At 33.3% G+C, this 15,915-nt stretch overlaps 1 protein-coding gene across 2 annotated transcripts in view; it reads right to left on the bottom strand.

The window, feature by feature from the left end:
• TBC1D19 (TBC1 domain family, member 19) overlaps window positions 1-15,915 on the bottom strand; it is a 53,085-nt gene that overhangs the window by 12,116 nt on the left and 25,054 nt on the right. For both annotated transcript variants that reach the window (XM_010576874.1, XM_010576875.1), the window contains 6 exons: window positions 15,314-15,424; window positions 14,381-14,453; window positions 13,536-13,574; window positions 10,953-11,065; window positions 3,666-3,740; window positions 3,130-3,192 (listed from right to left, as the gene is read on the bottom strand). In XM_010576874.1, coding sequence (XP_010575176.1) covers window positions 3,130-3,192; window positions 3,666-3,740; window positions 10,953-11,065; window positions 13,536-13,574; window positions 14,381-14,453; window positions 15,314-15,424 — 474 coding nt within the window. The remainder of the gene's footprint in view (window positions 1-3,129; window positions 3,193-3,665; window positions 3,741-10,952; window positions 11,066-13,535; window positions 13,575-14,380; window positions 14,454-15,313; window positions 15,425-15,915) is intronic.

The raw sequence follows: 15,915 nt of genomic DNA, 5'->3' as shown, positions 1-15,915 counted from the left end.
TTTGTGGCCCTCCTCCGGACTCGCTCCAACAGGTCCATGTCCTTCTTATGTTGGGGGCCCCAGAGCTGAACGCATACCTTAAACCCTCTCTGCTCTTGCAGGTTTTTAAGAGTTTGTTTGTTTAACTGTAGCAAAAGTGGAAATACTCTAGATGGTGTTTCACTACATAATTTATTGTGAATAAAAATGAACAGATTTTTCCTTCAACTAATTATTGCAAACATTTTCCGGATATCAGCATCTGTCAAAAGGAAACATGCAAAACCAAAACACTGTGACATCTGAATATCATTGCTTTTTTTTTTATTTTTTATGGAAAGCAGGTCATATTTTGAGACTTTTTCTTCTTTTGAACCTCAAAACTATTTCTCAGATACAAACATCTTTTAAAAAATAAATAGTTTCTTTATCTCAAACAGTTTAAGCTAAATATTATTTTTGCGCAATATACAATCATTTTCATAGCTGCCAAAATATAGCTGACAATAACAATAAACAGGCAAATGTAATTCTCTGTATATGTTAACTGAGGTGAAAGAAAAAGAAACTAATCTAAAAGGGACATAAATTATGTTCTCTCATAGGGGAAAGAATGTAACCTTAATTTGAGGCCCCCTTTTTTAGGAATACAGTGTCCAGTACCAGTATCTGGAAGTCTTTAAATTAAGACTATGCATCTTCATAAGAGATAGACTCTAGCTCAAACGTAAGTTATGACTATACCTAAAAACTGCTGGGTGAGGTTCTTCGCATGTATTCATTATGCAGGATGCAAGACTAAAGTATTCAAATTGAACCTCTGGCCTGAAATAATGACTTTACAAATTTATTAATTCATGTATTATTTTTCTTATTCACAAAAATGATAACCCTAAAGAAAACAATGACACAGACCTCTTTTTAAGTACAGAAATGTTTGGCAAACTATTAGGTATTTATAATCAAAACTGAAAAGAAAACCACTGAATTCAAAGGACTGAGAAAAAAAAAACAAAGCCAAAGCTTTTATCGAAAAGAAATTACGATATTAAAAGTAACTGTATTCTATTTCAATAAAAAGGTAATAAAAACATGTAAACTTTGGGATAAAGAAAGCAAAGATATTAAAGGAAATAAATTACATAATTTCACAGTGTTCTTCCCGAAAAGGATTGCATGCTACTAAAGAGGTAACAATAATCCAAGCAAATACCCTCATTGTTATTTTATGCCCAAAGTTTCTGGTTTTGATGGATGCTTTATCTGTTAAGTAATACACAGACAAATGTCACACTGTGCTTAATGCCTTAGAAAACGTAGAGGCAGTAACTAGTCATGAAAAAAACCCACAAACTCAAATGCAAACATAGAAATAATTTATCTGGTTTAAACTAACATTGTCATTACCTATTTTATTTAGCCAATATTTAATTCCAGTTATCAAATGAAATCAATAAATAATATTCCATATCAGAGTGACTCATACTGCAGAATTTTTCCAGGGGCCATAGAACAAAATAACTTGGCAGCAATGCATTTGCGAATTACGTTGGAAGAGAAAATTATCAAGGAAAATGAATAACTGTCTTCTAGAAAAGAGTCTGAGGAATACCACAAAGTACCAATCAAAACTAGAGCAACTAATAATTAAAAGTTTGAGATATTCTTTGCCTCAAAGCCTTGCAGTAAAAATAGCCACTTAATTTTTCAAAGATTTTTGGTGACTCTCCTTCAAGTTACTAAGGATGGTTTAGTCCTTTCTGTGATTTTCATTCTGTAATCATTCTTTTAGTTTCACTGTGCTATATATTGAGAATGATGAAAAAAATCTATTTCTGATGGTCTTCAAACAAAGGATTATACTGTATACTAGTTCATACTCCTTCAGAGATTATAATCCTGTGTCCACTAGAACTGTCAGTTAATGACTAATTAAAATGCCTTAGTAGTCTATAGAATGAATGAAGCAGAAATAAGAATTTCACATCCCACGATGAAGATAAAATGTTACAATAACGAAGATCATCTTTGACTCTTAAATCAAGAAAAACTTCTACATGTAAGTATTTTAGTGAATAAGTATCAATGTTTGAGTTGTCATTATGTAGTCACTTTTCAAGTTTTAATTCAGAAACAAATTCAGATACAGATCTTAATACTGTAAGTATTTTTAAGTAAAAAAGGCTGTAATTTCATGAGGTTATAATTTTAAGTATTAATGTTTAAATGCTTATTATGCTAAAATATTATATGTAGACATGATTGAATAGTATGCTTAAATAGTAATGCATATTTTTATATCTATATGGACTAAGCAGCATTAAGGACAGTTTCTTGCTTAGTTAAATTATTAGCAATTTGACATATTGCCATCAAAGAAGAAATCATTTAGTTTCACATAGCTCTAAAACAAAAAATTAAGCAAGTCTAACCTAACAGATGTGACTAATGAAATCAAAAGCACTGTGGAAATGTTAAGTTTGCTGCATGACATTTATATTGACACTGCAATCAACTACACATTAGGAAATTCATAAATGTAATCTCCTTCTATTTAAGGGCATTTGACAGGCAGCAATGAGGATAATTCTTTGTAAATTATCTGGGTTCCCCATTGCTAGAAGCAGCTTTGGAATGGGAGCAATCCTAAAAGTAACCATACATATCACTACCTTATGCAGAATCAATGTCTTCAATTTAAAAATATGTCAATACAATATCTTTTGCGCTTACTGCAGTAGGTCACTGTAAAGCAGTATTTTTTTTTTTTTTTAAACTGAAACCCTGTATATACTTCTCAAGTCTTAATTCCTCTGTATGCCACAGCTGTTAATAATTTTATTATTGCAAACCTGGAAAGGGGAAGAATATGGCTGACTCCATATTTTCTGGCTTACTGCATTGGAAAGACATTGTGTAGGGTCCTTTAGAGTAGGAGTTTTAGAAGCCTGTCCTGCTTAATCTGTTTAAGTGTACAAGATTGTTATTCAGAAGGGAAAGTATATGTAATGCAGCAAACAGATGCATCTGCTTAGGGCCCCACTGTACTCTGCCTACACATGAAACACAAAGGCATTCCTTACTCCAAACATGATATAATCCCACAGGAGTATACTTTCTAGCTTTTCTAAGAAAAAATTAGTTACATACCTGATATAAATAATCCTCAAATACAAAATAGTAGTCATCGTTACTTGCTGTCAGCTTTACATCCTGTAATAAAAAAATACAGCAGTCTGAAGCCAAAAGATCTTTTCAGACTCCCATAGAAGCTAAAGTTAACACAGTGGTAGAAGACACTGTTTCACCATTGAATCACGAAAGAGCTCTAGTTAGGCATATAGTCCATATTTTAAAAATAAATAATGCTATATTAACATGATGATTAAAGTATTCGAACTTGAAACCTGAAACGGAAGCGGTCAGATCCCAGTGCTTTCTTCCTCACAAAACCAGTTATTCCTTCAAATGAAGTTACTGCTTCTTTACGACTCAGCACCTCAACTCAAACCAATGTCTTACAAAAAAGCCAACACAGGCACAAGGAGAGAGTTTACAATAATAAATTCACACTAATTATTCTTATACTGCTTAAAACCAAACCATCTAACATTTTCTCTGTTAAAAAACCTAAGATACTGGTGTGATGACTATATAAATCACTTAATCACTGTTTAGGTACTTACTTTGTAAATCAGGCTGTCCACTAAAAGGTCATGCTGAATCACATTTGACTTAAGCTGTTCATAATACAAGACATCCTAAAATTAAAAATATTATCATCATCAGTCTGAGACACAACTTTAATTTGTATTTAAACTAAGCCAATTCTTAACAATAAAAAAAATTATAAGCATGTATTCAGCTGAAAAACCCACTGCGCAATTTATGAAGCATTCTATCACAGTTTATTCTAGTTCAAGCCCTAAGAAATGAGGCAGAGAGCTGAGACATTATAAAATGTGCTCCCCTTTAGATAATTAATAAAATGTGAATGAAGGAACTAGTTCGAACCAAAGATCCGTATCTTCCAACCTTTGGGTCTCTCTATACCCAAAACCTTTTCAATGCTCAAAATCATTACACTCTTTTTCTTTGTCACCCTCTATTTTCATGCACCTCTCCACCAGTAGATTTCATCGTATCTTCTACCATTACTGCGTTGCTGCAAATTTTTTATATTAATCTAATATGAATCTCTAAATAGTTTAAATTTGTGAAAAGATGAAATGATAAATATATAAAAAAATCTTCTGAAGAATACAAGGAACTCAGACCTTTTTTTAAATTCCAATTACTTCCTGAATGTCTACAGAACATACACAAGGGTGAAACGATGGGGAAAAATCAGAATAAACACTTCTCTGCTATTTCTGTCCCTTTCTTCTTAGAGCTTGCAAAGGAAAAAAAAAAGAATTAAATATCTCACTATCATCATGTAATTCCTAAATCCCTAAATACCTCTCTGCCATTATGCCTACAATTGAATACCAGTTTCAGATTGAGTAACACAGTTTCAGATGGATTTGTACTAATTCATAAACTAAATCAGGAGTCCCAAAGCTCCTTCCCACTTCACAAAACTATTTTAATTTCAATGTGTCTCTATGGACACCACACAAATACTTGTATATTTCAAGCTTTACATAATACTTACTGCTGATTTCTTTGCAAAAAAAGGCTAAGTCTGCAGTAAGGATTTAAAGAACAAATGGGAAGTAAAATGAGATTTTGAGAGGGAGAGAATGGAAAAAAATAAAGAGAAAGCTAGGGAACATTGTAGTTGTTCTTTGTATTAATCCAAAACTGAGATGCGGTGAACAGTATACACTTAGAAACTATCAGAATTAATATATTATTAAACTGTTAAGTTGAAATGAGGACAAAAGCTGTATTTATTAAGTACTGATAACTACCACAGGGAATATATTTACATTTTTCTTTCTGAGAAATAAAAAGGGGAAGTATAAATACTACACTATTTCTTTAGGAAGGATCAGACATAAATATTTACTAAATGCAAATTATTTGCAGTATGAATGTAGCATTCTGTTGTTAGAAGCTACAGGGAACTACTCTAATATTCAAGTCACAATTTTAAAGCATCAATACTGTAGTCTAATTAAGTGTAACACTGCCAAATGAATAATGTCTAAAGTTTTTTTTGCCATCTCAAATGGTTGTATATATTAGAACAGAAGGAGGTAATAAAAAAATCCAGAACCAAAACTTCATTTTCATGCTAAGCAGACTGCATGATTAACTGTTTCTGGTGCACATGCAAGTACTCCTGCTTAAGAAATGGTACAATGAAACTCATGACTACAAGGGTACTAGATAATGCAGCTACTAATCTATCGTAACTGGAGAAAGAGATTCTAATAACCTCATGGTTTCCTGTTACCATTTCCTAGTTCTTAGTTCTCTAGAACTGCCTTGAACAATTGCTAAAGGCTGGTTGGAAGTGGGAAATGAAAGTGGTGTGAAGGAAGAGAGTAAACTTTTGCTACACACATATAGATCACACTTTAAATTTATATGCAGAAACAAGTTTTCTTCTTAAAATACTTTCACCTGAGGTCACACAGTGGCTCCAAGCCACAAGTTAACATTATCACTAACCCAGTGTCTTGTGCTAACCTTCTCCTTCCTGAATTAGAAAGCCATTCAATTACGTTTTACATTTGCTTACAAGAGTCTATAGATTTTCCTGTTATTATTAAAATTATTGTAAAACCACAACTAAAAAGTAATCACTGAAGTACATGGTCCATTCATCTTAACAGTCAGAATAACTTGGTATTAAGTTTAATTGCTGCTGATTTATTCACACTTAGAATAGACTTAGTGATTTGGTATGCAAAGAATGACTTTACTGAATGTATGAAGAACAGATTTCTGTACAAGAAAAAAATTCATAAATGATGCTCTACTGTAGTGACATCATGAGTTTAGAGTGCTGGTTTCAGTGCAGTTTTGTTTATGGCATCATACTGAACTATGATATGTTGTTAATTTCTTAAAATGTTTACCAGCTTCCTATTCTTAATTCAACTGCATTAACTGAAATGTAAGAATCATGTTAATTGCAATTATGCATAAATTACAGTTTATGCCAATAGCCAGTGAACAGAACCCTCCACAGAAGAAAAACAGAAGACTGCTGAAAGAAATTTAAATTAAATAGGTTTAACCAGAACAGAGGATTTGCTATTTGTTAACACAGAACGACGCATGTATTTAAACTATTCTGTAACATTTCTTTTCGTTTTAGCAAAGCTAAAGTGTAGAAACTTTCTATTTCACCCTTCAGACTTCTGTACTGATTTTAGAAAACAATCTACTTATTAGCATATAGGGCAAGTACTGTCTGAGTTAGAACAGAGACTTGAATTCCTTGGCCTTAACCAATAGGATGTACATTTTCTGAAACACATACCCTTCCCAATTTTCCTCCTTAACTTGTTTCAGTTGGGGTAAATATTTCAAGCAATTAAAAAGGTGGTAAGAATAAGCAACCTGATGTTTAGGGCACTGTCTTAAAAGAGAGAACAACTGGGCTCAGACTCTTCAGCAACTCGCAGAAACTGAATACAAGTTCTTTATAATTCAGTTGACTACTTTCTTCAATACGATTTTAAATGAAAAGGGTCAATAGTTCATAAACTTTTCTTTTTTCAGAAATAATAGTTTCTCCCTTGCTCTCACAAAAACTCACTAGGACAGCTTGGTCATTACTCAGAAAAAATCAAACACGGTTTGCTCTTGCTGTTATAATTTCAGCATGAACTAAAATTTCAAACATGATTCAAAACTCTACCCTGAAAAAATGAATAACAAATTTGCATTGCAAACATTAGCAGAGTAAAACAATACTTTTACATTTATATTGTGAGAGTTCAATAATTTAGTAAAAAGACCAAAAGGTCAAGCTGTCCACCTGAACTAGAACTCATGAGAAAAAGTTTGGGAAACAAATCAGAAATTATTGAAAAGATACTTGCAAGGCAAACCCAATCATAACCATTCTAGGAATAAAGGCTTTAACTCCTTGCTTGTCATTCATTTTCTCTTAAATTGTGACTGTTGTGATGCAAAATGAAGCCTGGGCTTGGGAATCACATCAGTTTTTCAGCCACAACTTGTCTACAAGAGAATCTTGCCCATGCCTCTCCGTAAGACAAGAGGCTTGATTCATGCTGCATTAATAAATTTATTCCTTATAACTGAATCATAAACAAGATTGGTTACAGATTTACTTTCAAGCCACATGACTCTTGCTCAGTGATCAGTTTCTCACTTACACAGTGAGGAATGTTTTTAAGAGCTTCACTCAGGCTTCAAAAAAGATTCAAGTCTCATTTTACTATTTTATTAGCTGCATTTCTTCCTCCAGATGAGATAACTAACTACTACCAAAGTTCAGGAATGTCCAAAAATGTGGTACAATTCTTACCCTAAAATTTTTTTCAGTTATAAAACCAGAATCATACCATTTTCATCTGATTCAACCTTTCTTCTCTGTATGCCAAATCTTAACCTAACCTTGATTTGTAAACTTTTTCCTTTTTAAAAATGTGTTGCATTTTTATATAGACTATAGCCTTTCTCAAAATTATATATATTTTTTTATACTGCACCTCCAAACATACTTATCTTTCCAAGTTGAAACAAAGTACATTTCAGGATTGCAGTGCCCATCCCTCCTGACCTTACAAAGCCACATACCAAAATTTCCACCCAAAAAAGTCACACTGTATCCACCTGAGAGCATAAGGAAAAGGGAGCTCTGAAAGTAGCTCACAGGCAAGAGAGAACAGTATCTTCCAGCAGTACCCAGCAAAGCTACTTTAAACAGAATCTGGTGATTCACCTTCTTTGAAATTAAGGTTTGGATTACTCAGCCACCTCTGTGCAGGCACAGTCCACCTGTGGCCTGTCACAAAATCCCTGGCACAGAGGAGCTGCACTCTCACTGCTGAACTGTCAGCAGCTCACGATTAAATTTTAGGTTACCCTCATCATTTGATTGCACTATCTATACTTGTATCTATACTCTCAAATCTAATATAAGAAATGGGTGGGTGAAGCATAGAACCAGGAATATGAAGAAAGACTGACATTGAGAAGTCTAGAAAGGAGACACTAAGATTTGTGGGAATCGGATGAAACCTAAAGAACGGCAACCAGCATTAATTAGGTGAGCTGCAGATTTTGGAACAGAAGTACCAGAAACAAATACAAAACAAAAAACTAAACAGATTTCATAAAGAGAAAATGGACAAAAGAGCTACAGAAAGTCCCTCCAGGCAAATCCTGGAAGAGGATCCAAAACTTATTCTCCTTTTACCAGACACCTGTGATACCTACTTGTAAAGTACATCCTTCTCTAGTCAAACATGATGATAGTGTATTACTGCTACTGGCTTCTCTGCTGTTTGAATGGTGCAGTGGGTACCTTTGGCTACTGATCCTAATCTAAATAACCCTACTGACAAGGCATAGAGTTATATTATGTTCCACTATGAACTTGTCACCTCACCTATTTATTAAGTTTTAAAACCTAGGAAACTACATTGAGTAAAAGCTGTAGTAAAGCAAAGCATTACTAATTTCTGCATTCTGGAATTTTCAGAATTGAGACTGATTTTCAACCCATTAACTTAAAAAATTAGAGGGAAAAAAACCTGTAAGGTAATGAACAATTTTGGTTTTTAAGCACTGCTTGAATAGTATGCAGTGAGTAAACAATAGGGTAAGACACTGAACAGAAGTTAAAAAAAAATTAAACAGATTCTCAGTAAGTGTGTGCCATCCATTTTGTGCAATCAACAAGGCAGACATCCCACAGGAAAAAATGTAATTGTGTGATTCAAGATCATATGATAAAATATATATATATACAGCAAATCAGACTGTTTGCACAGAAAATATTAACTGTGACACTGCTCAGCTTTTAAATGTTTGACTTTGCAACCTTAAAAATGCTCTTTTAACACAGTTTCTCTAAAATGTATCATTACAAATGAAAACTAACAAACAATTCATTGCCAGGAAATGTGTTTACACGTTTCTAAATAATCCTGCCTATAGAGCTTACAGTTTATCATTTTTACAATTACAATGCTAGATTGCTAGTATCATTCCTTGCTTGGCTGTATATTAGCTTTATACAGAGGCTGAGCTTTACTGAATAAAATTTTCCAAACAACAATATTGGATGCTAACACACACAATGCTGCCCATAACAAACCCTCATAATGTTTTACATTAAAGAAAGGAAATCCATGGTCCTTATGAGTTATAGATTCATACAGCTATAAATGTAATAGTGTCTAAACTACAAATCAGAAATATTACAGCAAGAAATCTCTGCTATCACACAATTCAACTTCAGCAGAGAAACTGTACACAAGAGGTAAAGAAGTGTTAGATAAATGAATAAAATCTATATGAAATACAGCAGATCATAAAACAGCTACATGTATCTGGAAAAGGCTTTACTATACCTTACAAAAAATAAAGTAGTACTTTCAGTATATGCAACAAGAACGTCTCAGGGTGTTAGCATTACCTAACAGTAAATTGAGTTAATAGCCTCACAGCAGAGACTAACCTTTTGAGAATGTCTAAAAGACTCACACTTCATGCATAGTATAAACACATATTAAAAACAACTGCAAACTAGAGTTAACTTTTAAAGGACCTAACGGTGTGGCTGACAAATATATTAATAGGCAGCCATAGCTTGATCCTCTTAAAAAAAGGTAACTGTTGAAAATGGTCCATGTGAATTTCAGGAAATGGATTTTAATAAATCTATTTCCATAACAACTCATGATTTACATGAATATAAAATGAAATATTTTATCATTTTTCTGATTATTATCTTGACTTTCAGCCATCAAAACAGAATGCCTGGCTTTTTTATTCAATTATTTCATTATCCACATTAAGATAAAAATGCTCTTAGAGCATGCAGCATTTAACAGAATATAAACAGATGCAATGTAACCAACAACATTAATTTCACACCTCTAATATTCCTAAACTAAGTAATTCTAATACCAGACCAAATAACTTCAACTCCTTAGGTAAGCTGCCAATGAACAAGATTTACATTTGTTTTTAAGGGCAAATTCTTATGACTGTACTATGCAGTTACCAATAAATGCCCCAGTATTACAAGAAAATGGCTACATCCTCAAAGGACATGAGATACTGTAAAATTCTCAGATTTATGAGCAAATTTACATGTATGCATGTTATTTTTTATTGCAATAAAAGCCCTGCATCAAAGTATTCACAATTCTGTAAAGGTTTAAATAGGGATTTAACTTTTTATGGTATATTGGATATACTGACTATAGCATGGCTTCGGATACTGCAAAAGGTTTCATTGTTGAGGACTTGAGTCAAATATAAGGTACTATGAAAAACTGCTGCTGTACAAGGGCATATGGAAACAATGCACATCTTACTAGTTCCTCTTTATGTCTTTTTGATTGTACATATGTAGAGTATCTGCAATAATACAGAAAGCAATTTACAAGATACGTACATGCATATGATGACAGGTTCAAATAGCCACGAAAAAGGCATAGCACGTCTTTTTATAAAACTTAGCAAAGATAAGAGAGGTTCAGTCTTCTATCCAGGACTTTTTTCTTGTCCCCTTCTGAAAAAGTCAGCACCATACAGGAAAGCCTCAGGAACTAGCCAGATCAACTGAATAGTTCGTTCTACAGTATTTTGCTCATATATCTGTTAAAAAATTAGGGAAGACCCTGAAAGACTTCACCACAGCACAGAGTTTTTTACAGGTATGTTTCTATTTCTCATAAAATGTTTATCAATTTCTGTGACAACTCAGTAGAGCATTTCTGTTTTCGAAAAAGATCACTAGAAGATGCATGCTTGCACATTTGTGTTTTCACCTAGTCTTCATATTTTACTCTCACTTTGCTCCTTACCTCTGGCTGATTAGAAATATTGAGAATGAGGGCCCACAAATCAGCTCGGAGTGCTGTTGGACAACCCTGACGAACATACTGTTGAGCTGCAGCACTATCTTGCTCTGCTAAAACTGTAAGAAACAAAGCAGGTAATGAATTGATGTAGTTTATGACTTCCAAAGTTTATCAAACTATCAAATGCTTTAATTTTTAACTTTACAAACTGGTTTACCATGCTGTAAGCATTAGCTAATGGGAAAATATCTAAAAGATCTGATTTCCACAATGCAATTTTGAAGTAGTTCCCTGGGAAACAAGGCAATTGATACTAATAAGCAAGGCTGTCGCAGAACAGCACTTAGTATGTAACCTCTTAGTATGTACCTGTGACTGTTATCAAGGCTAGTTGCAGCTAGTAGGCTGGCATCAAGCAGAACAAGCAGCCGTATACAGTCACAAAATACTCCTGTTTAACTATGAGTGCTATCTCAGTTCAAATAGGAGATTGCCACTCATTCTGTTTTTATGTGTCTCCCCTATTTTTATGTTAACTATATGAATATGTTCACAGATAACTGTGGGGCAAGAATTTTCCATCTTGGAGCATACTGTCATGTTCCTTCATGATTGGTAAATGTACTCTGGAGGATAAAGACTTTCTTTCTCAAAAGATTTTGTTTTTCCTTCAGACAGACATAAAACAAATACTCTACTGTTGATAGGTTTGCTTAGATGTGTCACTGTTGTGAAGCTTTAGGCTACTCTGTCACAAGGGCCTCATCCTGAATACAGTACTGTACATACCTTAGAGCAGATTATCTCATTCCTTACTTAAATCTATAAGCTTGAAAGATATGCATCTTTAGCTATTCTAATCTGGTAGAAGTGTTGTTTCCCATCGAGGTTATGTGATTAACTGTACCCTCATACCTAAAATGTTTTTCACAACACAGAGAGAGTTGGGAGAATATTTCTGTGAGATGATCTAGGCATTAGATTGGTGTTGTACTGGTACTCAGAAGTTTCCAAATCTGTATCCTCTGATTTTTCTGAAGTCTCTCAGAAACAACTTGCTTTTCTAAATTTCACTAAATTCAATATTCAGAATATCTGCCCTGACATGACTTAGAAGGATGAGGTTTGGAATTATAAATCTATTTAATTGATTCCTCTCTCCTTCCCTCTCTTCTTAAATACTGAATAAACCAGTCTGCCAATTTTCTGTTTAGCCTGCAGAGCTCTAACACAGATGGTGTGTGATCCTTTTTTCCTAAACAAGGAGGGCAAAAAGAAAAAACATTCCTACATTCCTCACAAAACTTTGGAAAAGACTGTGATTCATCTCATTGTCCATGAGTGTTCACCTTACTGTTTCTTACTGAGACACAAAATATTGAAAAGTAGCTTTGCTATATACAGGTTTTTACTAAATACAATAAAGGAAATTCCTCAGACTTGGCAATACATCTAATATAAAAGCAAAATCAATACATCAGCGGCAACCAAAGTCATAACCAACACCCCATAGAGCATGCAGTAGGATTCCTATCGAATTAACTGAGATTTCAGTTTATGGTCGAGACTCTTAACTTACATTTTTACAAAATCCTGTGTCTTCACATATAGGAAAAGCTAAGACAATCTCTGTAATAGAGGCTGCTCTACACAGACAAGAGATGAGGAGTAAGAATTACATTGCGGAGTTGAATGACTGGCTCAGGAACTCTGGATGCGGAATTTATTTGGAAGAACACGAAAAGAACAGAAAGATGGATAGTACCCTAATGAGTTGCTCTTGGATCGGAAAACAAACGATGAGGGATAGAAAGAGGACCGCAAAAGGAGAAGTAAAAAAGAAAGGTCACCGTTTTGCTACTGCAACAAAAAAAAGGGATGGAGGACTTTCAGGATGGTATCCATTCCATTTTTTTCTTCAATGGTGATAATGTTTAGCAGGAATCACAAGAGACAGTAAGGAGAAGATATTGATGGATTTCAAACGTTCCTTTTATGTTTCTTCTATGAGCAAACTTGAGCTAATGAATGATTGATTATCCCTTTTTATCTCTCCCTTTCTTTTGTAGGTTATTTCTTAACATACAAAAAAACCCCGGAACTTCTTCAGAAAAAGCAGGATACACAGACAAATGATTGAATTTTCCATAGTGGCTAAGTATTGCAATATTTAGCAAGTTCTGCAATTGCAAATAACCATTAAAAAGACTCTGTTCTGACGCACAGGCGTAAATCCCATTACACTAATGAGAACTGTGTGTGCAGAGAAGGGAATCCAGAGTCTTTTGTTTAAAATGAAATTCAGTGGTGGCATAAGTTAAGTTATCACCAAAAAAGTTATGTCTCTACGCTTCCTATTTTATTTTAAATGAAATATATATGGAGCTATTTATCTGGTAGCTACTGGTAGACTGCAAATGCTTGCTTTTCTGTCTCTGTCTAAATTACAACAGCATTACTGACAATGCTTTGTGTTAGTCTGTCTAAAATCTTAAAATTCTAAGAGGTACATCTAACTGAGATAGAAATTTACTAAATGCATTCCTAACTACTCACAGTTTATCACAGATGAAAACAGATCCATACCTTTCTGTCCAACACGTACATGTTCATTTTCAAAGAACTCTAGAAAGTAAAGAAATAGAAAAGAATGTCAAATAAATAAATAAATAAGATACTCCAGATAGTAATGTATTTTATATTTTTACTACACACCATGACATTCAGCTGACTTTTACTGCTAATGTCACTAAAAATTAATCTGCATCAGCACTGATGTTCTTTTTCAAAAACTAAGATGAAATACTACAGAATTTTTTCTTGTCTGAAGGACACAAATACTGAAGTAGCACTACACGAAATGAATGTAGACTTTCAATTAGGTAAGTTTCCATTTTAAAAGAAAAATCACTTGATACTACAGTGTTTTCCATTTTTATACGGGAAGACCATTTAATAATCCTATTTTTACAGGAATAAAGGCACACATGGAAAAACAACAAAAATTATGCAGTATTTAAGCTACTGAATATTAATATATGGATATTTTCTATAATCTTTCCTTGAAGATAGTTATTTAAAAGATGTTTCTATAAATGCCTACCTGTTAGTTGCCTTAACATTTATTGATATTTTCTGTAATTTTGGAGACAGGCAATTTTGTTCTCTAGATCCTGAAGTGTTTAAACACACTGAAATTAACATATTTTCAACTTAAGGTGATGATTTTAGATCTTCTCCAAATCTGACCCTTCATATTTGCAATGTTTTCTTTTATTAGCTATATTTTACAAAGAAAATCACTGCAATCATAGTTACAGAACAAATATTTATGGTTTATTATGGAAAAAATACACAAATTACTTGATAATTGCCAAGTATTCTACTCATTAGTGTTCTATTTAAATGACTGAAGCACAGCATTAGCTAACCAGGAGGCACTTGTGCTGAATCATCAATACCCAGCTGTCCTATATTTAAGCCTAGTTCACTGAAGTCTTCTTTCTGCAAAGAAACAAAACCATAAAACAGTAATTAACAATGTTTAATTCTCTAAATCACTAGAGATTTCTTCTGGAAGGCTTAAAGCAAATATTTTCTAAACCAAACATAGTTCTTTTAAATGCATACATATGAAATATGAGCTCATGTTTTTGAAGAGAAGAATCTCACATCAATTCTTACTCTAGTTTTAGTTATAGGCCCCAATTCTCACATCAACTATGAGCTACACCTGGATGGAATAAAGTGGTGAATGAAAGACCAGGTTAAAGACACCTAATTCCCAGCTCTTTTCCAACTCAGGTGCAAGTTCTTCTACTAGCATAAAATCCTCTAGACCCTTATCAGTGAACCATTAAGAAGAGCTCTCTTATTTTCCAATTATAATACTGGTACCCAAGCATTTCCTTTCATGTACAATCTGACAATAAAGGGATTTAAAATTACTTTGAGAAGAAAATCAGAACCTAACAGATTGTCAGGTTACTGATCTTGTACAGTGTCAAATAAAACTGTAGAATTAAGATAAACTACATATTTAAAGTTTCTTGTACAGAAAAAAAAGAGTAAGTGAATAACGTACACAAGTGTATTTTTGGCATAAATCAAACCTGTGTGGCATAAAATGAAAGCTTTCCTACTGGCAGATAATTTACTGTTTATGTTTCATTTTTCATTAAAAATGTCTTTTCATAAAACTTTTTTATGCCCTGTGTTTTAACTACATATTTGGACTGATTTTTCACTTTCAAAAGGAGAAACTTACCATGATACTAATATTCTTCCTTATAGCTGAGAATTTTATTCATTAGCAAGGCAAAATAATTCTTACAGAAACCTCTTGTGAGAAAAAATATACTTACCAATTCTGGAATATCTTTAACTTTTAGAGGAACTTGAATTAGCCCCAGATGACTTCTGAAACTAGGCTGTTCTCCATTTTCATAATTTGGGTTTCGAAGATTCATCAGTACCTTAAAAATGACAGCTCTGTCATTCCTTGCACATATTTGGAAATTTACATTCAGAACTCTTCTTAACATCATCAGTATTACAAACAGGACATTCACCATAAAACCACTTCCTGCAACTATCATATATAGAGGCCCAAATTACCAAATTATATCTCAACATTTTCAAAATCAAAAAGGAACAAAATTTTTAAGGAAGCAAACATATTCTACTTTGAAAAGTAAGCTCAAATTATGAAGTAAAAAAGCAGAAAGAATTTTGATATATGGGAGTAAGTACTGGCTACCTAGTAAATTCTTGACTAAAATGCTCTTCCTCATCAAAGGTATTTGAACACCAAGAGTATATTTCTGATGGCTACAATATCCAGGATATTCTTCAGTAGTACTTTTTTCTGAAAGAATTTTTATCCATATTCTTACACTGGCAACCTTACGTAGCTTTCTATCAAAGTGCTACATAATTTGCTACCAAAATAATTTCTTACTAAATA

Source organism: Haliaeetus leucocephalus, unplaced genomic scaffold (assembly GCF_000737465.1).
Source record: "Haliaeetus leucocephalus isolate CR32 unplaced genomic scaffold, Haliaeetus_leucocephalus-4.0 Scaffold545, whole genome shotgun sequence".
Taxonomy (NCBI): domain Eukaryota; kingdom Metazoa; phylum Chordata; class Aves; order Accipitriformes; family Accipitridae; genus Haliaeetus; species Haliaeetus leucocephalus.
The sequence above is the reverse complement of the archived record's forward strand: the minus strand, read 5'-3'. Positions and strand labels throughout refer to the sequence as shown.